The sequence below is a fragment of the Macrotis lagotis genome, chromosome X (genome assembly GCF_037893015.1).
Source record: "Macrotis lagotis isolate mMagLag1 chromosome X, bilby.v1.9.chrom.fasta, whole genome shotgun sequence".
Classification (NCBI taxonomy): Eukaryota; Metazoa; Chordata; class Mammalia; order Peramelemorphia; family Peramelidae; genus Macrotis; species Macrotis lagotis.
The window spans coordinates 459,978,420-460,006,018 of record NC_133666.1 but is presented as its reverse complement, the minus strand read 5'-3'; the positions used below and the strand labels follow the sequence as shown (position 1 = coordinate 460,006,018).

At 36.3% G+C, this 27,599-nt stretch overlaps 1 protein-coding gene across 2 annotated transcripts; it reads right to left on the bottom strand.

Annotated features, from left to right (window-relative positions):
- Positions 1-323: 323 nt before the first annotated feature.
- On the bottom strand, positions 324-27,599 carry LOC141501644 (myosin regulatory light chain 12B). Of its 2 annotated transcripts, none has more exons than XM_074205831.1 (4): positions 27,487-27,599; positions 18,380-18,578; positions 14,253-14,414; positions 324-5,644 (listed from the first exon to the last, which is right to left on the bottom strand). In XM_074205831.1, the coding sequence occupies exons 2-4, from the start codon at positions 18,561-18,563 to the stop codon at positions 5,472-5,474; spliced, it is 519 nt and encodes a 172-aa protein (XP_074061932.1). In that variant the 5' UTR covers positions 18,564-18,578; positions 27,487-27,599; the 3' UTR covers positions 324-5,471. The 2 variants fall into 2 exon arrangements, with proteins under 2 accessions (XP_074061932.1, XP_074061931.1); XM_074205830.1 differs by lacking the exon at positions 27,487-27,599 and adding an exon at positions 20,054-20,213.

Here is a 27,599-nt window from a genome sequence, read left to right as displayed (position 1 = left end):
TCATCAGTTCCACTCTCACCTCCGATTCCTAAGGAACAATTCAATTTTTGGCTTAGTGCTAAGAAATTCCCTCCTGCCAGGAAGGAGGAAGTCAAAAATGTACAAACAAGAATTTGGTATACAGAAGAACATTGTACAGCAACATAAGGGTGATGATCACCCCCTTAATGGACTTGCTCATTCCATCAGTGCAACAATCAGGCACAACTTGGGGCTATCTGTGATGGAAAATACCCTCTGTACCTAGAGAAAGAATTGTGGAGTTTGAACAAAGACCAAAGACTATATTACCTTTAATTTTAAAAAAAGACCCTGTTGTCATGTAATTTTGCTCTTATACTTTATTTTTTTTTCCTTAAGGATATGATTTCTCTCTCATCACATTCAACTTAGATCAATGTATAGCATGGAAACAATGTAAAGACTAACAACTGTCTTCTGTGGGGGATGGGGGAGGGAAGTGAGATTAGGGGAAAAATTGTAAAATTCAAAATAAGTATTTTTTAAAAAGAATTTGGTATGAAATAGTCTTATCCACATGTACAGAAAAGGGAAGGTTAAGTTTTTTAAAAAATCACAGAATGATTCAAATCTGAGAGGCTAATATTTAAGCCTAGTTTGGATATTTGCAAGCAACTTCTCCGACAGAGCCACTTCTTAGTAATTTTATATTTCCCCTCCACTGAATCTTGCCAATCAATACCAAGTGGGCTCTTTTGTTCAGTGGTTTCTCCTCTGTGGGTAATCCTTTCCCTCCTCTTGGCTAGTCTGTCTCTGTCACTGTTTCCAATGCAACTGCTCCAGCAGCTGAGTTTCCCAGGAAGGGAGAAAATGCCAGCTGTCTTTTGAGATTTCACAAGATCTTGCACCAAAGTAAAGATGACACAATGGGAAACCGTTCCATCCCAACTTTTGTCTAGTCCAGGCAGCCTTTGTTTGATAAGGGCATGCTTCCTTCAGCCATGTAGAGGTTAGAATCATTCTCAAGGAAGGCAGAAGGAAGAGGCCTGAGGGGTGGTGATTGGCCCTTTAATGTATGCAAGAAGTTTTAGCTTCCAATTCAATCCAATAAACATTAAGCACAAGATTAATAAAAAGACAGTCCCTACTCACAAGGGCAATCTAGCAGGATAAAAATCTAAAGGGGGGGGCAATAAAGGGAGGAAAGTGAGAGGCAATCCATGGTCCAAAGTTGGGGGGGTCCAGTCTGTCCTCCATAAAGGCTGGCATTAGGAGGAGGAGTATGATCCTCTGCCCTCCAATTCCTCCAATTAGAGAGGAGAAAAGGCTGTGGGAGAAGATGTAGTTCAAGGTCTGAGTTAGCAGCATAATGGTGAGATTAGAATAAGCTTTTCCTGGGAAGAGCATTTTTTTCAATGGAGTTGAAACCAGGCTGAGCAGATGCAAAGTCAAGTTTGACCTAGCACTAATTAAAGGCTTCACAGAGTACTTTACAAATATTATCTCATTTTATCCTCACAATAACCCAGAGAGGCAGGGGGAAGTGAGGTTGGGTGAAGCTATTATCCCCATTTTACAGAAGATAAAACTGAGGTTAAATGACTTTTCCAGGGTGAGGCTAGATTTGACTTCCTGACTGTAAGTATACTTCCATTGCACCACCAAAAAGAAGCAGTTAAAGGATACCTACACTTGTTCTAGAGCCTAAAGGTGAACCTCCAACAAGAATTCCCTGGAGGTTATACCATTTTCATACACATTCAAGAACTAAAAAGTGCTTGAACTTTTTAAAGCACTTTCTGCCAAAGAGCTTAATACTCAGTTAACCGGCCTGGGAGTCAGGAGTACCCGAGTTCAAATCCAGACTCAGACACTTAATAATTACCTAGCTGTATGGCCTTGGGCAAGCCACTTAACCCCATTTGCTTTGTAAAAAAAAAAAATACTCCGTTAATATTTTATTTCTTGGCATATCACGACACTTCATAGGTCAGAGATCTAGAAATGAAATGGACCACAAGGGTCTACTAGCACAACTCCTTCATTTCACAGAAACAAAGCCCAAAGGACAGAGGGTTCTATGACTCTGGGCTTACATCCTATTATAGCACTGTGTCTCCTTATGACAGGGGCAGCTAGGCAGCATAATGGATAGAATACCAGGCCTGGAGTAGGGAAGATTCATCTTCCTGAGTTCAACTAGTTGTGTGACTCCAAGCAAGTCTCTTAATGGTTTGCCTCAGTGTTCTCATCTGCAAAATAAGCTGGAGAAGGAAATGGCAAACCCCGCCAGTGTCTTTGCCAAGAAAACTCCATCAGACATGTCTGAACATTATCAGTTCATAATATACAGTCAACTTTTGTCACTGGTAAATTTTATTAAGAGTTCTAGTTGCCATCCTATAACTAAATTTACAAATTAAATATTTTGGGGGGAAAAGACTGTCTGGAACAGCGATTAAAGAAGATATCCCTGGGAAAGTACTAGGAATAATACTGCCACCCAGTGGCCATTTTTCATGCATTGTAAAATCTCTGTTTTATAACACTACACTAGGAAGAGAAGTGCAGAGGATGAAGACATGGCAACAGAGTTAAGTGGTTTACACCATTTGTTGCCAAGGACACCTTGGGACTTCATTCTAAATCCTGGCATCTGATTAAATTCCAGACTCCCTCCCAAGGTTATTTCCAAGATTGGTGGTGATGGTGTAGTAGAAATGGTCAGCTTCTATGGCTATGTTCAATTCTAACTCAACTGAAGATGTAAATTAACCTTGATTAATACATTTAACATCTACAGACCTGAACATCTCAAAGGGATTTTATGCAAATCAAAACATAATAGCTGAAACTGATGTAGCTGTTACAAAATGTTTTCTCTTACTTGAGCCTCTTAACAATTTAAATATAGAATAGAGGTATTATCACTTTTTTTTTTCAGACAAGGAAATCAAGGCCAAAGTTGGACAATCTTACACAGCTACTGTCAAAGGAAAGATTTGTACTCTGGACAGCTTTATTCCAAGTCCAGAACTCTATGCTTCCAAAAACAGTGTGAAGCTTTGTAACTATAATGAAACACCTATTAGGCATTAAGAATCAATGGTCTCATGAAGGTGATCAATGGAAATAAAGGGGGTGATTGCTCTGGGAATCTATTGTACAAAAAAGGCCTGTAAAGTTGTCATAAAAGTATCAGAGATTAAAATAAGAGGGAGAAGCACAGTATTAAAGCACCATTCATACTATCATACCAATAAAATTACACACCTAAAATGTGAAAGATTCTGTGGCAGATGATGTGTTTGATTTTAATCAACTTCCCCTCCTTCACACTTCTCCCCACGAACTACTCAAAAAGGCAATGAAACAAACAGAAAACAAAGTATTACAAAATAGATTGCTGTTTTTTTTAATTTTCAAATCAAATGTAAAATTTCATGTTAACAGGTTTTGCTGAATTTATACATTTTGGGCTATTTTAAATTTGACTCCAAGTTGTGGAGAGGGCAAAAGTGAAATAACGACTGTGGGAGGAGGGTGATGAGGCAAACTGTTAACAGGAAGGTAAGGTGTTTCCCCTTTTAAATCAAGGGTAGTTCAAGGGGTTTTTTTTTCCCTTCTTTTAGAAGAGTTAGAATGTTACAGCATAAGATCTCAGGAATCATCTAGTCAATTCATTTGACTGATGATGAAACTGAGGCCTAGAGATGAGAAATGATTTGCTCGAGTCACAGAACTAGTGACAGTCTAGATTCTAAGCATTTTAAGGAATGAAACAGATTATGTATTGACCTAATAGTGGTTTGTCATTTAATAACAATAATTTTGCAGAAGTATTACTCAGTAAATGTTGTCTACCCTCTCTTCCGATATGAGGATTAAATAGTATATACAAAAGTAATTTATAAACAATGATACAACTGTAAGGTGATGTTAACAAAATAAAACAACTTTAATAAAAAAAGTAGTAACATTCTTAGGAAGAAGATTGTAAAACACAAAGATATGGTAATCATCAAACGTCCCCACTGCCATACTCTAATATCCTCTGACTTTATCAATGCTCCATGTGGGGAAGATTGCCCTATGACTTGAGATATTTGATATGTGCTCTTAATAGGCTTGTGCCATAAATGTTGTGCATTTTAAATCTCTGTATACATTTCTCTTCAAATTACAAGTGAAAATATCAGAATCAACAAAAATACTATTGTCTGGAATCCCTTGCCTCTTCAGCTGGCTGAATCAAAGTATCTTCCTGAGTCTTACATGAATTGTCAAGGACACTCTGGTCTAAAATCAGAATAGAAGTTACAATATTATTGCCTAAAGCAATGGAAATGTGTGGTGCCCCTTCCCTTGAATAAATGCAATTACTTTAACATCTAATTTATTAGTTGCAGTTGTCAGTTTTATGTGCCACCCACAAAACACAGAAAAAGAAAGCTGAGCAATACTGATTACAAGTTCATAAGGAAATCTTAATAAAATTTAATTCATTCTATCACAAGGATTATTTGGTGTTAAAAAATGTTAAGTTATCAAGTTATTTGGTCCTGATTTTCCCCTTTGGATTTCCCCTTAAGCTTATTTCAATTTATGCTCTCAAAACCTTAGAGGTCACTTCAAGAACAACATACTTTTCTTGCCTTAATTTGGTCAATATCATTTCTAATCATCTATTGACAGGTAAGCTGAAACTGTTTCACCCCCAAATATCTAGGAAGAAACCAGCAGTGCTGTCATAAAGAATGACCTATATACATTCTTCACCTAAATTAGGTTAGACCATACTGGCCTTCAAAGAGCTCTCATTTCAGCCAGATATGAATTTTAGCAATCTAGAGCTTGGGGGAAAATGCAGTGAGCTTCAGAAATTTTCCTCATGCTCTGGGATTAAACTTAAATGATAAAATGTTAGTTAAAAAAAATCTAAAATCTAAAATTCTGAACTTACTAAAAGCATGACAAAAGTCCAAGTAAGCATAACAGTTTTTACTTTACATTAATGTTAAACATTTTAAGTTCAGATATACAATGTTCAATATTCACATTGGCAAACCAGCTTGACCATGTGATCTGAACCATGTAAAGTTGAAAATCTCCCAAAAATAATTCCAAAAAACCCCACACATCTGTTTGACTTGCCATGATATTTTACTTTGAATTGACATAATCTTTATTTCAAAATAGCAATTATATTAGAAAAAAATGTAAAAATCCAGCAAAACCAGAAATATTGAGATTCTTTTTTTCTGGGCTTTTCACATTCATTGATTTTTTTTCTTAAATTCTAAAACTCATTTCAAAACAATTTACAACATCATCCCCACTTCCAGTCTGATTACATAAACATATTATAGTAGAAGGACCTAGAATAAATACATGAGAAATAGGCAAGACTGTGAAGCTAAGTGTATGCAGCAGATTCTATCAAGGAAAAAAATGGTTTTAGGAATGAAACATAAATGAAACAGGAATAACCGACATGAATAAGATTCCTTTCAGTCATCTTTGTCCTTTGCTCCATGCTTAAGAATACGTGTGAACTCAATATAATTGAAATTTCCCTTTTTGTCAATGGGTGCTTCTCTGTATAGTTCATCTACTTCTTCATCTGTAAATCGGTCCCCCATTGTTGTCAGCAGCTCTCTCAGGTAATCTTCCTGAATGGTGCCTACAATAAATAAAGGAAAGATAGAGAGTTTGAGGAAGTAACTATTTTCTCAAATCTTCTTGCAATTTCTTTAAACTAGGGCACAAGTCACAAAATATTTCCAAATATCCACAGGATCACTAAACTCAATCTGAAAGGGAATTTCAGAGATTATCTAGTCCAATCCTCTCATTTACAGATAAAGAAATTAAAAGAGGAAACTGTAGATATAACCACAACTAAGGCTGTAATCTACAAGTGTAAAATGGAGAACTGAAACAAGGAATTAACTCAGATCTCCACTCCTCTGAGGTTAATATCTAGTTATAGAAATAATTCTTTCAATGACTTCTATTTTTTTCACTAATGTTTATCATTATCTGAAAACATACCATTTGGAGATGACTAAATGAAATTATAAAATGATTTTAGTGTAATTATGGATCACAGTAAGATAAAGATTTTAATTCTGAACTATAAACTATTGATATGAAAATTGAGGGAAAAATTTCAACCAACAATAAATTGAACAGTGTTCAAAGGGCATGAACCAAGAATTTAAGAGAGAATTTACTTTCTGTAAACAATGTTGAAAAATAATCAACCACCTTACTAATATAGAGAAATGCAAATGGAAACAACTGAGACCCATGCTTTAAATCCATAACATCAATAAAAAAAAAAAAAAGCTTGTGGCAAAACTCAAAGTGGGTAGAATTAGAAAGAAACAAGCATTCAGAATTGCAAAAACAGTACCAAATTTTTAAAGGACAATCTGACAGCACATGACAAGAGAATAATTAGTTTTAGCTTTCTAATCCCATGATTACAACATGCTTTAATAGAGTTATTGTAAAGGGGGGAAAAGTTTGTTTACACTAACATATCCGCATTATTTGTAAGAACTGAAGATCAAAATATACAATAAATGGATTAACTCTGGTATTTATGAATACTAAAGTAATTAAAAATGATAAAGATACAGAATATAAAGAAAGGTCTAGCTGAATGATTGAGAAGAGAAGTAGAATCTATCAAATACTATAACTATATAAAAAGAAAACTGTTTATATAGAAGAGGCAAATTAGTTTAATGGATTGGGCATCAACTTGGGAGTCAAAAAGACCATAGTTCAAAATCCCACCTCAATTGCTATCTTTGTGACAATGAGGCAAGCATTTTACCTCTGACTCTCAGTTTCTTCAGCTGTAAAATAAGGAACCAGGGAGAGTGGAGGTTGGACTTTAAGGTACCTTTTATTTTTTTTAATAAAAGTTTTATTTGAGTTTTACAATTTTTTCCTCCAATCTTACTTCCCTCCCCCCACAGAAGACAATTTGCCAGTCTTTACATTATTTCCATGGTATACACTAATCCAAATTGAATGTGATGAGAGACAAATCATATCCTTAAGGAAGAAAAATAAAGTATAAGAGATAGCAAGATCAGACAATATCAGTTTTTTTTTCTAAATTAAAGGTAATAGACCAATTTGTTCAAACTCCACAGTTCTTTCTCTGGATACAGATGGTATTCTCCATTGAAGACCCCAAATTGTCCCTGATTGTTGCAATGATGGAATGAGCGAGTCCATCAAGGTTGAACATCACCCCCATGTTGCTGTTAGGTGTACAGTATTTTTCTAGTTCTGCTCATCTCACTCAGCATCAGTACATGCAAATCCTTCCAGGTTTCCCTGAATTCCCATCCCTCCTGGTTTCTAATAGAACAATAGTGTTCCTTGACATACATATATACTTCAGTTTGCTAAGCCATTCCCCAATTGAAGGGTATTTACTTGATTTCCAATTCTTTGCCACCACAAACAGGGCTGCTAGGAATATTTTTGTTCAAGTGATGTTTTTACCCTTTTTCATCATCTCTTCAGGGTATAGACCCAGTAGTGGTATTGCTGGATCAAAGGGTATGCATATCTTTGTTGCTCTTTGGGTGTAGTTCCAAATTGCTCTCCAGAAAGGCTGGATGAGTTCACAGCTCCACCAACAGTGTAATAGTGTCCCAGATTTCCCACAACCCTTCCAACAATGACCACTGTCCTTTCTGGTGATATTGGCCAGTCTGAGAGGTGTGAGGTGGTACCTCAGAGAAGCTTTAATTTGCATTTCTCTAATAAGTAATGATCTAGATATGACTGTGGATTGCTTTGATCTCCTCGTCTGTAAATTGCCTTCGCATATCCTTTGACCATTTGTCAACTGGGGAATGGCTTTTTAAAAAAAGAAAATTTGACTCAGTTCTCTGCATATTTTAGAAAGGAGTCCTTTGTCAGAAACTTTAGTTGTAAAGATTGTTTCCCAGTTTACTACATTTCTTTTGATCTTGGTTACAGTGGTTTTAACTGTGCAAAAGCTTTTTAATTTAATGTAATCGAAATCATCTAGTTTGTTTTTAGTGATGTTCTCCATCTCTTCCTTAGTCATAAACTGCTTCCCTTTCCGTAGATCTGACAGGTAAACTACTCCTTGATCTTCTAGTTTGTTTATAATATTGCTTTTATGTCTAAATCCTGTATCCATTTGGATCTTATCTTGGTATAGGGTGTGAAGTGTTGGTCTAATCTAAGTTTCTTCCATACTAACTTCCAATTTTCCCAACAGTTTTCATCGAAGAGTTTTTATCCCAATAGCTGGACTCTTTGGGTTTATCAAACAGCAGATTACTATAATCATCTCCTACTATTGCACCTAGCCTATTCCACTGGTCCACCACTTTATTTCTTAGCCAATACCAGATAGTTTTGATGACTGATGCTTTATAATATAATTTTAGATCAGGTAGGGTTAAGCCCCCTTCTTTTGCACTTTTTTTTTTCACTGAAACCCTGGAAATTCTTGACTTTTATTTCTCCATATGAATTTACTTACAACTTTTTCTAACTTTTAAAGTAATTTTTTTGGAATTTTGATTGGCAGGGCACTAAACAGGTAGTTTAGTTTTGGTAGAATTGTCATTTTTATTATATTAATTCAACCTATCCATGAGCAGTTGATGTTTACCCAGTTATTTAAATCTGATTTTGTGTGAGAAGTATTTTGTAATTGTTTTCAAAAAGTTTCTGAGTCTGCCTTAGCAAATAAGACTCCCAGGTATTTTATACTGTCTGAGGTTACTTTGAATGGGATTTCTCTTTCTAGCTCTTCCTGCTGTATTTTGCTAGTCATATATAGAAAAGCTGAGGATTTGTGAGGGTTTATTTTATATCCTGCTACTTTGTTAAAGTTAATAATTGTTTCTAGTAGTTCTTGGGATTCTCTAGGTATACCATCATGTCATCTGCAAAGAGTGAGAGTTTTGTCTCTTCCTTCCCAATTCTAATTCCTTCAATTTCTTTTTTTCTCTTATTGCTGAAGCTAATATTTCTTATACAATACTGAATAGTAGTGGTGATAATGGGCATCCTTGTTTCAGCCCTGATCTTATTGGGAATGCCTCTAGCCTCTCCCCATTGAATATAATGCTTGTTGATGTTTTCAGATAAATACTACTTATTATTCTAAGGAACAATCCATTTATTCCTATACTCTCTAGTGTTCTTAGTAGGAATGGGTGCTGTGTTTTGTCAAAAGCTTTTACAGCATCTATTGATATAATCATATAATTTCTGACAGATTTGTTGTTGATATAATTAATTATACTAAGTTTTCCTAATATTGAACCAACCCTGCATTCCTAGAATAAATCCTTAGTCAAAATGTATCATCCTAGTGATAACTTGTTGTAATTGTTTTGCTAAGATTTTATTTAAGATTTTTGCATCTATATTCATCAGGGAGATAGGTCTATAATTTTCTTTCTCTGGTTTAACTCTTCCTGGTTTAGGTAACAGCACCCTATTGGTTTCATAGAAAGAGTTAGGCGGAGTTCCGTCTTTCCCTATTTTTCCAAAGAGTTTATATAGAATTGGAACCAATTGTTCCTTAAATGTTTGGTAGAATTCACTTGTGAATTCATCAGGCCCTGGAGATTTTTTCTTAGGGAGTTCAATAATGGCTTGTTGAATTTTTTTTTCTGAGATAGGGTTGTTTAGGTATTAAATCTCCTCTTCACTTAACCTGGGCAACTTATATATTTGTAAATATTCATCCTTTTCACTTAGATTGTCAAATTTATTGGCACAGAGTTGGGCAAAATAATTCCTTAAGGTACCTTTTAACTCTGAATTATGATTCTGAAATAGATACTGGCATTATCAAAAATCAGAAGGGGTGACACAAGAAATAATAAGCCTGTAAGAATATATACATATATATATATATATATATATATATATTATATATATATGTATATATAATTTTTCTATATAGAGCTTGACATTATGTGTGCCGATTTGTATTTTAAAGTTGCAAATTGTGTTATTTGTTTTTTGTTATTATGTAAAGTTGCATGCATCTTCCACAACTGCTGAAGAGGTGGAGGACTCTGGGTATAAAACATTGCATACTCAGTCAGTGTAGTGGATGTGATGTTTCAAAGAAATGTCTTTTTCCTTTTTAAATCTATGTTACAAAGGAAGGTTCAATAGGCAAATGAGAAGGGAAAGGATATATTTGGAACTGATTGTAATATAATAAAAATAATGTTTAGTAAACAACATTTAAATAAATCCTTTTTTATTTTTCCAATTATATGTAAAGATACCTTTCAACATTCATTTTTGCAAAGTTTCCCCCTCCTACCCCCCACCCCCCCATCTTAGGATAGCAAGTCATCTAATATAGAATAAGAAGAAATTAAAAACAATCATATACTACATATAACAAAGCACAAATCAAAAAAAAAAAAAAAACCTGAGTACTCTAATAATCTGAAATCAAGAGTTTTTAGTTTTTACAGACTTGGAACAAAAATGTTATTTTCTTCAGACAATACTTCTCTTAATCTTGGATATTAATTAGCAAATATCATATTTGTTTCATATGCTATAATGATTTGGTTTTTTTAGTTTTTAGTTTTGTTTTTTTTACAAGGCAATGGGGTTAAGTGGCTTGCCCAGGACCACACAGCTAGGTAATCATTAAGTGTCTGAGGCCGGATTTGAACTCAGGTACTCCTGACTCCAGGGCCAGTGCTCTATCCACTGCGCCACCTAGCCGCCCCCTTATAATGAATTTTTAAAGATGTAATATAAATTGTGTAAAAAAGATTTTTTTTAACTATTACAAAAAAAGGTAAAAAAAAGGCCATTTCAAAAAGTATTTCTTTTTTTAAGAGCAGCTGGCAACTAATTTCATAATGGCCTTTTAAATTTGGTTGACTGAAGTAGAAATTGTGTTAAAATTACAAAATAAAATATGGCAATAACCAACCCAAGTGATATACAATATTCAAATATGAATAATAGTGAGTGAATAGTGAATAATTCTCACCTAATAATGAGAAAGAAAAGTATCTGTCATGTAGATATACAGCAGATTTAAAGATTAAATTGCTAAAGTAAGGAAAATAAGCTACCACAGCTGTAACAATAACAAAAAGTCCAAAAGAAAAAAATATATTGTTCAATTTAATAGATCAGTGAGGGTTGAATTTAAAAAAAAATCTTTGTTTAACTGAAATCATAAAACATTCAAAGAAATAGGAAACTGAAAATCAATCACTTGAGTAAGAGGGATGCTCAGGAAGTTAGGGGAAGAACTAATACCCTAAGTCTCTAGAGAAGAGGAAGGAGAAAAAAAAAACAAAAGGAATATATATGCTTTTGGAAGTACAGTTTCCCAATGGAAAAAGCCAAAAGAATTAAGCTCAATGACACAAATCCTAGGGATTTGTTTGGCATTATAAAAGGACTTGTTGGATTAGGAGATAAAAACATAAATGGAATGTTAATATGTTCAAAAGAATAAGAATTGTCTCAACAGACTGTATTCAACAAAATCTTTACTCTCAAAAACTCCTACCTACGCAAGGGACCCATCTATCTCATTTAGCGAGAGTTGTTATTTCTCTCCTCACCTTAACTATGCCAAGAAGTTTAGCAGTGATTTATACCCCAAGCTATCACTTCCTCTCATACTTACACCTCTGTTACCTACTTTCTCAATTCTTTGCAATCTCATTTTTGGAACCACCACTCTAATGAAATTATTTTTTCAAGATAATCAGTGATTTTCTAATTGACAAATCTAACAAGTCTTTTTTTTATTTCTCATAATACTTTACATCTCTGTAGTATGTAACACACAAAATGCAGCACCTTCTCCTCCTCCTTTACCTTCAAAAGGTATCATTCTTCTGGTGCTTTCCCAATTAGTCTTCCTAAATACTATGCTGATACTTTTCATTCTCTTCTAAACTCCTTATCCAAGTATTCCCCAAGAATGATCCTTTACCCTATGCATTTTCCTCCTTCGCTGTTTCTCTCACTATTTTCAAATTTAATCCTAAAGACTCAATTGCCACCTTTTAAGCAGACAACTTCCAAACTTTTAACTTCAGTTCTGACCACTTTGCTGATGTTAAGATCTCCATCTCCAAAAAGATATCCTATCTATTATTGTTCAGTCATTTTTCAGTCATGTCTGACTATCTGTGACCCCATTTGAGTTTTTTTTTTTTTTGGCAAAGACACAAGAGTGCTTTACAATCTCCTTCTCCAAGTTATTTTATAGATAAGGAACTGAGGCAGCCAGGGTCACACAGCTATTAAGTGTCTGAGGGTGAACTGGAACTTCTAAAGAAGAGTCACCTTGATTCCAAGTACCACCTGGCTGTCTCTGGATGTTCCACTAGCATCTCCAAAGCAAAGTTCATTTTTCCAGGTTTTCCTCAAACCTGCTCTTTGATATTAATTCATTATTTTTGACTATGGCTCCATTAATCTTGTTTGCTAGTTCATATCACTGAAGTTATTGCTTGACCCTTCTTCCTCACTTCAATCAACAAGTATTTATGAAATGTCTACTATGTGTCAGGCCCTGGGAAACAAAGATAAAAACGAAAAATATTCTCAAGGAATATACATTTTTGGGGGATAGAGAAAAGACATATATAAGTATATGAAGAATACATATAAGCTAGAGAGCATGAGCAGTAATAGGGAATGAGGAAAGCCAATAATCTATAGAAAGTACTACTTGAGTGTAATATTTTTTTAATTTTTATTTTTTGCAAGGCAAATGGGGTTAAGTAGCTTGCCCAAGGCCACAAGCTAGGTAATTACTAAGTGTCTAAGGTCGGATTTGAACTCAAGTACTCCTGACTCCAGGGCCAGTGCTCTATCCACTGTGCCACCTAGCCACCCCTTTTTAATTTTTTTAATTTATTTTTTTACTTGAGTGTAATCTTGGAAAAAACTTTGAGAACCAGAGATAAGAAGAGAGTGAATTTCATGCATAAGGGACAGCCAGGGCAAAGGCAGAGATAGTGTCAATGGTGCTGGATCAGAGCATGGGAAGTGAACCTGAAAGATGGGATGTGGTCAAGTTGTTCTAAAGACAACAAAATAAACAAGATACTACTTTAACATAGAGACAATAGGGAAACTCAAGAGTATAATTAAGTGGAAGAACAAATAGATACACATACTTCTAAGGAAAATCACTTTGGAAGGTATGTGGACAAGGGACTGCTGCAGAGGTCTACACTAATATAACTCCTGGTTTTTTTTCATATTTCATGGCCATCACCTTCCTGTAGAGTGCTTAATACCAGAAGCCCAACTTCTTCTGCTAGGTTGAAGGATTGGAGAGTTTAGTAACTTTGGAGGCATAGCTCCAAGTTACTTTCCAGAGGACCACTGCTCAAAAATCTTCAGTGGCTCCCCAGAAGTAACCAATTAAATGTCACTGCTCAGAAATTAAAGCCCTCCAAAATTTGGCATCCCCTACTTTTCTTCTGAAAACAGAATGCAAGTTCTTGACAAGAGATGTTCATTACCATCTTTGCATCTCCAGCACCAAGTCCAGTACACAGAGTAGACAACAAACATTTCTTGCTGATTTCAAGCCTAATTCCTCAAACTTGAAACTCCATCCCAAAAGGGCTCTCCTCCAGAACAGACTACACTCTTCCCCCTCTTTTCACATTGCTTCAAGTGTCTGGAATGTTATTACCTGTTCTTTAAAGCCTATCTCACATTCCATTAACTCCAAGAAGCCTCAACTTCACACAACATGTCGCTCTGCAACTTTTTTGCTGCGCTGATGACTAATACTGTGTATAATGCTATGTCTGTGTCCTCTTTCCTTAGCAAAATGGAAGCTCCAAGAAGGCAGGTGTCCTATCTTATGCATGTCCTTAGTATTTTCTGCACACACCATGTCTCCTAGGGATCAAGGAAGATCAAGCCCCAGGACCTCATCCTCCTGCCTTCAAGGTCAAGATAGAAGAGAAGCTCAGCTAAGTCTCAAACACCTATCAAGGCAGGGAAATTTGTATAGAAACTTGGTAGAAGTTGTACTCACATCAGTAAAATAATCCTTTTTTTAACAAGTTTTAACAAAGTCAAACAAATTAAAATTTTAATTCCTGTTGTCAATTATTTGAGAAGGCCAGTTCTGCAACCAGAATCTTAGGTTTTACTGTGATCAAAGGTTCAGGTCAAAGGTCAGAACAACATAATCAGCTAATTTGGAAACTCTGAGATCTAATTTTATGATTAGCACCCACCTGTTGCTTCTTCATCAAAGCAAGCAAAAGCATTTCGAATCACATCCTCTGGGTCTGTTCCATTTAATTTCTCACCAAACATAGTAAGAAACATGGTGAAATTTATTGGACCTGGTGCTTCATTCATCATAGCATCTAGGTATGCATCAGTTGGATTTTTTCCTAAAAGAATTCACATAAAAAAAATGTAAGATTGGTAACTGTAAGGCAGTTATTTCTAGAAGAAGAAGAATCATTACCTTACTAATGCTAAATTATTATCCAATATGCAATATTAAAGTTTAGACTGTAGATTAAACCAAAATTTATATTTGAGTAAAAAAAAAATAGTAACCAGCAACATGACAGCATGTTTAAATCTAGAAATGCTATACACCTATTTGTACATGGGAGATGAAGGAGAAGGAAAATAATTGGTTTGAGAATGAAAAAATTCAAGTTTCAATCCCAATTCTGTCACTTTAAATCATTCAGTCATAAATCTCTCTCTCTAGAAATGAGTTGCTTCACCTCCAAATTGAAGAAAATAATGCTGGCATAACTTACCTCATAAAGTTCTGCAAAGCTGTGAAGATTAAGGGAAATTTTGCACATTTAAGAGCTTTGTAACCATAAAATATTATATAAATATAAGCTACTATCATTTTAGACCAAAATAATATTAAAAATATTGTTTAGATTCTTAGTTTCACCCATAACAAGATCTGAATTATACTAGTAATAGTTTAGTTTCTCATTTTTTAAGAAAATGCATTCTAAGTTCCAACAGGGAATTCTCTCTTTAAGTCTCTTAGTTTTGAGGAAACTTTCTCTCTTGAAGTAAAAGACTTCTGTATCCTGTATCAGTTGTCAACTGTAAGTAGCAGGCCATGTTGTCCCTTCATAGTAAGGATGCTTGTTGATAGTAAAAAAAAAATGGTTCAGTTGTCAGAATATTCAAAACCTGAGAACTCAAAGCTGATTTCCATAGATCTTAGAGAAAGCAGTTTATATAGAATAGAGGGGAAGGAAGCTATAATCACAAAGGGTTAAAGATTAGGTGATTAGTAAGGTAGTGAAGTGTGAGTATATGTAACTTTTTCTAGAAATTTGACAGTAAAAAGGAGAATTATGGGAGGGGTATGAAAGTTTGTGGGGTTTTCAGAAGGGGGAAATAAGCATTTTTATAGACGAGAAGTGGGCAGAAGAGAAATAGAAATGAAAGCTGTAAGGCAAAGAAAGGATACCTGAAAAAGGAGTAAAGTAATTAGCACTATGCTAATGCTAAGAATACAAATAGAAAAGATAGCTTTAAAAAGCTAATAGTCTAATGGGGGGACAACAACACAACATAAATGGAAAAGTACTGTGGTTGTTAGGGTTCAGTTGCAAAACAGACAGTAATGTAGCTTTTAAAATGTCTTTTCCATTGACAAAATCATCAGTTTCTGATGTTTAATCATTTGATAGTGCCAAGAACTTTTTTGAGTATTCAATAAAGTAGCTGTAGCACTATCTGCAGGAGCAGGTAGTTGGAAAGCTGCATCTTTTCTATAAGGTTAGGATAGAGAGTAGTGGGTGGAAGGAAACAAAATAGATGTTTTTCCTAAGTATCCTGGGCTCCCCAGATAAAAGGGTGGTTGAGAGCAGAACCAGTAATCTACTGGGTTCTGCTGCTCCCAGTCTCCTGTACCTATCTGTCCATCACTAGTGGCAAATGGCCAGCTGATGACATTAGACTCAATGATGATTTTGGTGGCTGAGCTAGAAGCAGGTCTAGTGGTTGAGGGGGACAATGTCAATCCCAAGACTCTTAGGTTCAGGTTAGACTCTTAGGATAGGCAGTCTCTGTCAGGTCCAAGAGGAGAAAATGATCAATGTGGAAATGGTAGTTTGACTTGTCTGGTATATCATCTTGCTTCCTGTCTCTCCCTTTGGGTGCCAGCAAAGCTGGCTAACTTATTCTGTAAGTAGCAGGTGGTTGGTATGTGGTGGGGATGGCTGGCCATAGGCATTATTTACAACAGTGATCTCCAAACTTTTTTGATTGCAAATCTCTATCAGGAAAAAGTTTTTGAACAAACATTCCTAATTATGTAATATATGCATGCACGTATCATATATGTAATACTATGAAACTTCTTCCAGTCTATAAGAAAAATGAGAAGGCTCTTTCCCTAGGTCACTCCTCCCTAGGGTGCAGAAGTCACCCTCCAAGTCACTCTGCAACTAGATGATCATATACCTCTTGGGTCATTTTATGCCAGCCTCCATCATGGAGACTAATGATTTATATGGCTAAGCAAAAGTGCTCAGACTAGCTGGGAAGTAAATGAAATTAGAAAATGATTTTAAAAGTTCACAATGTGCCACAGCTGTATGACAAAAATTGGGGCCACCCAATTCTTTTCTAGGCTTAGCAAGAAATAAACAGGCATTCTTTTTTTTTTAAGAGATCAATCTTGGAAATGTACCCCTTTTTTGAAGTGAATCATCTAAAATGCCACAATTTTCCAACCATTTAGAATACCAAAAAACTGTTGCACTGAACTTAAGACTATCATATGAACACTGACCATTTTGTTTGTGTAAAAATAAAAAACAAACCAAAAAAAAAAAAACCTGAATGTACAAACAAAAGGCTCTTAAGAGAATAGTGTTAAATTATTTACATGATTCCCTTGATTGTCTGTGTATGTTTTTCTCTTGTAAAATATATTAGACATACAGAATACAAGTTTAGCTATAGAGTTTGGAATATTATATTTCTGGTTTCTTATTTTAGTGCTTGGCCACATTTCTACCTCCAAGCTATAGAAGGTATATTCTTTATATTCTTCAAAAAAATTAGATCTGCTCTACCTTGTTCCGGCACAATCCCAGGATTCTGATTTAAATTGCTTTTCCAGGCAATCTGACATTCCTAACTAGTTATTCTACCTTTTTGTTAGAATCTGCCTTGCTCCCAGAAACTGTACTCTACTTCCCATACTGGCCAGATCTGCAAACTTGACTGAGCTTAAACCTGCCTATAAAATGAAACCAGTTTTGGTTCTGGGTAGGAGTCCCTATAAGTGAATCATATAAACCCCAGAATTAGTATCAAGTTCCAGTCTTGCTGATAGTTCCCTTACCTGTTACTTAAGTCTCTTATATAAATCTTGATCCTCTGTTGCTTAGGACTACATTGTGCTCTTGACTCCTCACTTTTCTTAAGCTATGGTATCAACTACTACTCTTTACCTTAATTTAGCCCATTCTATCTAGTTCAGGGGTCTTAACTTGGAGTCGGTAAATTTGTTTTTGTAATTAAGTACTGTAATAACTGTATTTTAATATAATGTTTCCTTTGTAATCCTTTTTAATATATATTTTAAAACATTCTGAGGGGTCCAGAGTCTTCTTCAGACTGTAAAAGGAGGTCTATGACACAAAAAAGAATCTCTGATCTAAGCAAACTCCTGTTCTTGACCTTTTTACATGTGCCCTGCCCTTTAGTTGTTCAAGTCCAAGGATGAAATTATTCTTACTTCCACACTTAGAAATCTCTTTGCATCAGTCTTAAGCCAGGTTCAACTTCTCATAAAGCTATTAGTTACTAATCAATTAATTCAATTCATTTTCCTAGGAATTTAGGATGACTTCCTTTGGTTGATTTTCTATGTCCTAGTTTATTAGAAAGCACTGGACTCTGATATTATCCACATGATCTTAGACAAATGATTTAATTTTTTCTGGATTCCATTTCAACATCTTTAAAAGGTTGGACTTAATGACTTCTGAAGTCCATTCCAACTCAAAGATTCTACATTTCTATGTTCTTTAGCCCCTCTCATTGCTCTGATCTTGTCAAATTATGACAAATTAGTAATTACAAGCACCTTACAGTTAACCTGGGAGGGGGTTACTTTTGTGATTTCCCTAATTCACAAAATACTTTTTCTTTTTCAGAAAAAAAGGGGGGGCAGCTAGGTGGCATAGTGGATAAAGCACCAGCCCTGGAGTCAGGGGTACCTGGGTTCAAATCCAGTCTCAGACACGTAATAATTACCTAGCTGTGTGGCTTTGGGCAAGCCACTTAACCCCGTTTGCCTTGCAAAAAAAAAAAAAAAAAAAAACCTAAAAAAAAACCAGACTCTAAAACTTACCTAAGGAAGCAAGCATATCGTGTAAATCTTCTTTGTCAATGAAGCCATCTCTATTTTGATCAATCATGTTAAAAGCCTCCTTGAATTCTTGAATCTGTGACTGGTCAAACATAGCAAATACATTGGAAGTTGCTCGCTGAGGGCGCTTCTTTGTGGTCTTTGTCTTTGCCTTTTTGCTCGACATGTTGGCTAGTGGATCCTAAGAGAAAGAGAAATTCATTAATGAAAGTAAAATTTATAGCATTAAAAATAATGATTGAAAAACCTTATTGAAAAGTTGCTATTAGGGGCGGCTAGGTGGCGCAGTGGATAGAGCACCGGCCCTGGAGTCAGGAGTACCTGGGTTCAAATCCAGTCTCAGACACTTAATAATTACCTAGCTGTGTGGCCTTGGGCAAACCACTTAACCCCACTGCCTTGCAAAAAAAAAAAAACTAAAAAAAAAGTTGCTATTAAGCCATCCTTGGTCAGCTGAAAATAAATTAACTCCAAAGAAATATAAAGAGTTTAAAATTAAGAAGTAGATATTTTCATTCTTTCTCCTTTTAACTTAGGATAAAATTTTTAGCTAAGTATGAAATTATTTCAAACAAATTCCATTATAACTTACTGAATAGATTTGATAATATCATGGGTCATCCCCTAGAGGCTGCATGTCCTAGAAGAAAGCAGGTATCTGACAAGATCTATGACCTTCTGAATTTCCCAATACTATCAAGGGCACTACCAAACCCTAGATATTACCTATGCTAACACCTCGGCTCCACCCCACATATCCAATCTGTTGTCAAATCTTTTCTATCATTGACTTATTCAGACAAATGTTTTTTAATTGGTCTTCCTGTCTCAGCCCTCTCCAAACGGCTACCAAGGTGATTTTTCCTTCAGTGTATGTCATCCCTCTAGTGAGCTACTGTGGTCTCCTCTTACCTACTGCTCTCACATTTTCCAACCTTTTCCAGCCAGTCCCTTCCTAGATTTCACCCTACTCCCATGGTCCAAACAACTATACTGCCCAACTTACCATTCCTCCATTTCTCTTTTCTTTAACTTTGCACTGGCTGTACCCTATGCCCCAAATGCTGTTCCCTCATCTGCACCTTTTAAGATTCAGTTCAAAATCTGTAGGTTTCTGGGTCTTTCCTAGCCTCCTCAGAATCCAGTAAAACTCTCATTCCAGATTTCTGTTCCATCTACTATAACCTGTATATTCCATGTTATTTCCCCCAATTAAAATGCATGCTCCATAAGGGCAGGGACTACTTTTGACTTTCTTTTGATCCTAGTCTTGGAACAAGACTACCACGTAGTAAATATTTAAAAAATCATTGACAATCTTTGGATCTGATTCCTCATATGTGAAAGAAGTTTTTATTATAATAGCCAGAAAAGCAGGGATCTTGTCTCATTTAATTGTGCTTCTCCTCTTCCCTGTCAAATGCCTACTATTCAAAGCATAAAATTCCTAAGGCCCCAACTAGCTCCAAAAACTTAATCCTATGGGGAAAAAAGGATAAAAAAGGTTTTTCTTTCTTTTCAATTAAATGATCTAAAAACCATAAACTGTAAACAACTTTTTAATGATAATGTTGTGGAATAACAACATCACATTGGTTTTTTATCATATGTAATTATAAAGCAGAGGTGGGATGAAAGTCACTTAATTTAACTTACGGTATAATAGAGCTGAGAGGAAGCCTGGTCCACTAGAGCTCTGCCTCCAACCCAAATTGTCTGTGTAAGCCCTAGGTAGTAACTCACTTCACCTTTCAGGACTCTGGTGAGGTGCAACTAGGTGATCAGGTGGATACAGTAATTGGAAGATTCAGTTTCATAAGTACAAATCTGGTTTCAGACTTTATTAATTATGGGACACTGAACAAGTTACTTCACCCCGTTTGACCCAGTTTTCTCATCTGTAAAATAAGTTGAAGAAGGAAATAGCAAATCACTCCAGTATCTTTGCCAAGAAAATCCCAAATCAATTATAAAGAATCAGACAATTGAACAACAACTCTGGTAAGATTCTAAGACTATATACAAGTAGCAGAAAGGATCCTGACCTGAATTGCTAGAGGGGTTTCCTCACACAGGAGTTCTCTACAACAATGACATGATATGACAAGTTTCCATTCCCTTAAGAGAGCTTCACTTTATCTCCCCAAATCTAAGAAGATTTAAATGGAGGGGAGGGGGGTAAAGAAATTGTTAGTTTTAATGAGAGCTTAAAACCCTTAAATTACACCCTTGTAAATTTTAGAAATACAATCAATTTACATTGAATGTTATTAAATTAGAAGGAATTATAAAAAAAAAATGGCAAGAAAATGGGCTATTCAGGAAAGCAAGAAGGATAAGAGATGGCTAGCCCAGAAGTTGCATTGATCAAGACATCATAAAATAGGGGCAGCTAGGTGGCGCAGTGGAAAAAGCACTGGCCCTGGAATCAGGAGGATCTGAGTTCAAATGTGGCCTCAGACTCTTAATGATTGCCTAGCTGTGTGACCTTAGGCAAATCATTTAACCACATTGCCTAAAATAAATTTTTTTTAAAAAAGAGATCTAGAAAAAGATTTCTAGTGCATTAGATAGGATTGAGTTCTAATTCTAGTCCTGCCCTATACTTATGACCTTGAGCAATTCATTTTTCTCCCCCTCTAGATTCTATTTCATCATCTTTAAAATTGAGATCCATTTCAACTCAAAGATTCAATTTCTGTGTTCTCTGGACCTCTCATTTTTCTTTCTATTCTCAGTCTGGCTATCTCAAATTAACAATTTCAAGTATCTACATTTTTAACAAGAATCCAGGAGTATTCTTATGATTCTTATGATTCCCCCAGCTTCAAATATTGGGTGAATATAAGTATAGGGATAATACAGGAAGATATGACTAATAATAAATACAGAAGATATGACTAAGAGCTGCACAGAACCAAAGTTTCTATTTGTTGCCAGGATTAAAAAGGCCAAGATCAAAGATCTACTGAAATAATGAAGAACTATATTTTTTAAAGGACATAAATTAGGAGAAGCAAGAAAAGTTCATTGGTAAGTCTTTGGATAATGTATTGTTTTCAAGGGCAGAAATTGATAAGGTAGGGGAGGCTAGGTGACACAGTGGATAGAGCACTAGCCCTGGAGTCAGGAGTACCTGAGTTCAAATCCGACCTCAGACACTTAATAATTACCTAGCTGTGTGGCCTTGGGCAAGCCAATTAATCCCATGGCCTTGCAAAAACTTAAAACTGATAAGTGTTGCTATAAAATTATTAGGGATATTTATGTTATTAGCTGAAAAGTGGGAAAGCATTCTGCCAAAGACCAGACTGAGTTTAAGGTAAAATATTTTTCAATGAAATTATTGAAGTGAATAAGAAAAATAAGGTTGAACAGCATTTTAATTAATACTAAAAACCCTTTAATTGAAGAGTTTTAACCAGAGCCAAGACACACTTATATAAGAAGTAAATCCACAAAAAGCCTCTTATTCTATTCCTGCTTTGTCACTACTTCTATACCGTTGTATAAATGTTTCTCCCAGTTCCTTTGAATTTTAAGAAAAAAATGCTACCAATAAAATGGTATTCTGATATTGGAGAAACTGAATACCACTTAATTCAGGGTGAAGAGATTTCAAATAATGTACAAATGCCAGGTGCAGAAGAAGAATCCTCTAGGTAATGCTATTTAATCAGGTTGCCACATTATTTTGCTTTTCTTAACTATGAATTCTAGATCTAGTCTAATAGTCTCAAAAAGTATGGCAGTTTGACATATGTTTTTAATTCAGTGGAACATCATGCAGTGGCATACTTAGGTTTCTATAGAATAAACTATGCCAATGCTTCTTCATCCTTCTTTATCCCCTTGTTGGGGGGAAGGTTCATAAGTCATTACGGTTCTTCAAACATTTGGCAAGTAATTCTGGTGCTTCCATACCAAGCAAACACTTAGTTAAGATTGTTAGCTAGTTAAACACCCAATCTACTTGGATTAACAGTGGAATAATAGGGCAGCTAGGTGGCCCAATGGATAGAGCATCAGGCACAGAGTCAGGAAGATTCTTATGTGAGTTTTTATCTAGTCTCAGCTATGAGATCCTGGGCAATTAATCTTATTTGCCTCAGTTTCGTCATCCATAAAATGAGCTGGAGAAGGAAATGGAAAACCACTCCAGTATCTTTGCCAAGAAAATCCAAAATAGGATCACAAAGAGTCACAGCTGAACACCAAAGGAATTACCTGAACTTAATTAACAGCAGGAAGTAAAACTAGATGCAAGATATTTCATTTTTTTTTTGCCAAGCAACAACTGACTTAATATGGAAATCAATATCCCCTTGTAACTTCCCTCATCACTTTCTACAATTTTTCAACCCATCCTATAACTTATAATTCCACAATGCATTGTGCAATAAATGGGCAAGGAAGATACTCTCCTTTCTGAGTTTTTCTGATGCTTCTCAAATCCTGGTGTTCCTCCTGACCAATCCTTCATTAAGTCCTCTCATCTGTTACCACCTATAAGTAGGTATCTCCCATCTTGGTGATCTCATCAGTTACAGAGCCAGCTCTCATTTCTCTTCAGAACTCCAGTTTCAAATATCAATTATTTGCCCCCATAAACATCTCAAGCAATATGACCAAAACAGAACTCTATTATCTTTTCCCCAATCCAATTCTCTTCCTAATTCAATTTCTGTCCCATCACCCATGTTTGAAACCTCAAGATTCATTCTCAATGCCTTACTTTTTCTCTGACCCTTAATATTTAGCTGTCAAGTGTTGTCAACTTCTTTAAAATCTACACACTTTCTTATCCTTATCACATCTCATCTATACTACAATAGCCTACTAATTGCTCTAACTAGTTCCATTCTTTTCCCTTTGCCATCCATTTTAAATACAGTTGTCAAATTGATATTACTAAAACATAGGTTTGGCTATATCACTGACTCATTGCCCAAAAATAAAATACAAATTCTTTTGCTAAGTATTTAAAAATTCTTCATAAATGGCTCCAATCTAGCTTTCCAAAACTGAGTTCATATTCTTCTTCCTCTCATCACTTACAGAGATATTCCATCTCTCACCTCCATATTTTTGCACAGAGTGTCCCCTGTAGAATACTTTCTTCCTCATCTCTACTTCTGGAATACTTGGCCCCTTTCAAGGCTCAGCTAGATACTGCCTTTGATAGGTGGCCTTTCCTGATCCCCCAATTTACCACTCATAAATTTACTTTGTACAAAATTTTTATTTGTGTATGATATACATATATATATATATATATATACCACTTATGAATTTACTTTGTACAAACTTGTTTATGTATGAGATATATATATATATATATATATTTGTATCCCCTCGCCCCGTGCAATGTAAGCTCCTTGAAGAAAAGAAATGTTTATGTCTTTGAATTCCAAGAACCTACATAGCACTTTATTGTTTTCTCCCTCTTCTACCTCCAAAAAACAAAAACAAAACTCAATTTCTCTTTGCAATTATTCCATTACTGTCAGGGAAGCACAGTTTTTCAGCATCTAGCACACAGTGCCTTGCAAATGGCAGATATTTAATAAGTATTTGTTTAATTGAACTGAAGATTTTTTTCTTGGCCTTTTGATTTCAAACAATCCAATTCAATTCAGACATTTATTACCCATGTTTTATGTTCTTTGCACATGTTAAGATCTGAGTTGGAAATAAACCCCCATATGTCATTGTGTTAGTTGCTGAAAGAATAGTGCTAAAGACATGAGATAGTTGTAAAAAGATTTTCTTTTTTTTTGGTGGAAAAGAACTGGGAGTGAGATGGGGAGAGAGGAGACTTGGGGGAAACTGATTATTTTAAACAAGATAAATCACACAATGCCACATGGGATCATAGGCCTAAAATATGAAAAAGAGCCTTGACAATATCCACATCAATTTCCTCATTTTTAAAAGAAACAAAACCAGAAAAAATGAAATGCCTGCTCAAATGAAAAAAAAAATAATAAACTCAGATCCTTTAGTGTTCTTTCCATAACCTCACACTGTCTCTCATTTAAGTGGAGGTAGTTTGTAAAGATAAGCTGAATTCAGATCAGCACAGAAATTACCACTGACTCCATGAAGTTTCCTAGACAGCAACAAAGAATAAAGAGAGCCAAGAGGAATAATGCCCTCAGCTAAAACCTTTGAATACAGGTGAATTTGAGGAGAATGAATGTCAATTTTTCTGTCAAGTCCTTGAAATGTTTTTTTATATATTCCCTGTTTTTCTTCATTTCTGCTCTTTATGAGAGTAGTCAAGACCAAAAATTACCAAATGATCAAATTGTTGTTGTTTGTCCTTGAAGAGGACTGTGACATCTGAGAAGAGATGCCATGACATGCAAATAACTTGGCTTTAAGTGAGAAGCTCTGTGCAAAATCACCAGTCTCATTAATCCTCCAAAGCCATCTGGGTCCAGTGGCCAGATATGAATCAGGACAACTGGAATTAGCCTTTGAAGCCCAGAAGATCTTGTCCTTTTTAAGCTAAAGTCTGAGTGAGGCAATGCCCATTCAGGGAATTAAGACAGAAAGAAATGAAACAAAAAATGGTCTCTTTTACCTAGTTGGATAAAAAAATTCAATCTGGAAGGGGAAGACCCTTCAAGGTTATCTAGTCAAACAATTACATTAAAGTGAGCAATAAACTATGGATACTGCACACAAATAGAATTTAGCGTTATAAGCAAATAAAACTTACAACAAAGTGAATAACACTTATTATTAATCTCATAATAATTAGCCATTTATGATACTGTTATCCTAAATGACTAGCCTTGATACTGTAACTCCCTTACTCAATAAACTTCAGCAGCTTCCTACTGCCTAAAGATTCAAATATAAACTCTAGCTTTCAAAGTTCTTTGTAACATAATAGAAAACAGGTCAGGAATTGAAGAGCTTCTAGGAAAGGCTTTCCCAGAAGTGATGTTTAAATTGTATCTTGAAGGAAATAAGGGATTAGAAGAGACATTGGAATAAGTACTTTTCCATCATGGAGGACAGTCACCAGAGATAGGGAGTTTTATGTCTGAGTAACAGCTACTACTAGGCAAAACTGTGAAGAGATGGATGACCCAAAGGACAAAAGTATGCTCATTACATTACAAGGGAAAAGAGCTAAAGGAGAGACTCCAACTAATGACAGTGGCAAACCTTAAAGCATTATCTGTTAGCTATTATTTTACTTTAGACTGGATCCGAACCTACAGAAATTGGGTGGGGGGGATAGATACTGTAGTTCATTAAGGAAGGGAAGTAGTGGATAAAGGGAGAAAGTTGGTTCCATATGAAACTGTAAGCCAGACACTATTACTTCTCCCCAATAACTCCTAAAACTGAGCCTCTGGCACCCTTACTACCTTGGAAACACATTTATACAAACGTTTAAATTACTAGGAAAGGGTTCAGAAAAAGAGGCTGGGATCACTAAAATTTCGTTTACTTCACAATTCTGCCCAGAAGTGAATAGCTGCCCTCTTACTTTTTTTTCTAGACAATCAAAAACTATTCAACTTGTTGAAATATTTGAAGGACCTAAAATTCCTCACACGACTAAAAGCAAATTGCTAGTGTCAGATGTCTCACCGGCAAAACAAGAGAACTGCCTAGAAAAACTGAGGTGTACTGCAATACAGCACTGGAGACTTTTATTACTTTGATAGCTGGGTCATATTACAAAAGTCATTTCACTCTATGCTTCAGTACTTTCATCTATAAAATGGGGATGGGAAGGACTAGGTCTTTTCCAGCTCTTAAATCCTATACTTATGTTCTACAATTATAACAAGTTGATCTTTATCTCTCCTCTCCCTACAATACTTCCTACATAAAGGTTGCCAGTCTAGTCAACTTAAAAAGGGCCTTCCTATCTGGGACACTATTACATTGTTGGTAGAGCTGTGAACTCATCCAACGTTTCTGGAGAGCAATTTGGAACTACCCCCAAAGGGCAAAGCAACAAAAATGTGCATACCCTTTGATCCAGCAAAACCACTACTGGGTCTACACCCTGAAGAGAAGATGAAAAAGGGTAAAAGCATCACTTGTACAACAATATTCATAGTAGCTCTGTCTGTGGTGGCAAAGAATTGGAAATTACGTAAACGTCCTTCAATTGGAGAATGGCTTAGAAAACTGTGGTATATGTATGTCATGGAACACTATGGCTCTATCAGAAACCAGGAGGGATGGGAATTCAGGGAAGCCTGGGGGGATTTGAGTGAGATGAGCAGACCTGACAGCAACATGGGGGCGATGATCAACCTTGATGGACTCGCTCATTCCATCAGTGCAACAACCAGGGACAATTTTGGGATGTCTGCAATGGAGAATGCCATCTGTATCCAGAGAAAGAGCCGTGGAGTTTGAACAAAGCTCAAGGACTATTCCCTTTAATTTAGAAAAAAAAAAACTTATCTTATTGTCTGATCTTGTTAGCTCTTATACTTTCTGTTTCTTCCTTAAGGATGTGATTTCTCTCTCATCACACTCAAATTAGATCAATGTGAAACATGGAAACAAAGTAAAGACTGACAGATTGCTTTCTGGGGGGGGGGTAAAATGGGGGAAAATTGTAAAACTCAAAATAAAAAAAATGCTGTTAAAAATAAAGGTCTTCCTCATGCTGCCCCTGGATGCATTAAATGTAAACGCCTACACTCCAACCTTCCATCCACTAGCCACAACCTCCCAAGCGTATTTACTCCTTTATTCCACATCCAAATGCTGCCCCTCAGCCCTGGCCCTCGGGCGCTTTCCATTTTTCTATTTTCATACATCCAAATGCGTCTCTTTCGGTTGCCTCCTGCTCCCACCCCCGCTCTGCCAGGACACCCTTTCTTTGGGTCCCGGCCCACGGGGCGAGGTACCCCAGCCCCCCCTCGGCCCCGCCCTGCCGCGCCCGGCCCCAGGCCTCCTCCATCCCGGCCAGGCTGGGCCCCACCGCGGCCCCGGGGCTGAGGAGCCCCGCCGGCTGGGGCGGGGTCGCCCGGAAGCTGCGCCGCGGCTGCAGGGATGGAGGGGCGGGAGGCGTCCGGCTCCCCGGCGCGGGCGCCACTCACCCGCCGCCGCCGGAACCAGAGAAACCCGAGACTTCGCCCTCCTGCGCGGGACCCGAGGCGACCGGCTCCGGGGTGACAGCGGCCAGGCGCCCCCTCTCCCGGAAGAGCGGCTC

Excerpts from the sequence above, each read along its gene's own strand:
- LOC141501644 (XM_074205831.1), bottom strand. The coding sequence starts at position 18,563 with ATGTCGAGCAAAAAGGCAAAGACAAAGACCACAAAGAAGCGCCCTCAG. Across the intron at positions 14,415-18,379 it reads CGATATGCTTGCTTCCTTAG|GAAAAAATCCAACTGATGCA; the intron begins GTAAGTTTTAGA and ends GAATTCTTTTAG. Across the intron at positions 5,645-14,252 it reads CTTTGATGAAGAAGCAACAG|GCACCATTCAGGAAGATTAC; the intron begins GTGGGTGCTAAT and ends TATTTATTGTAG.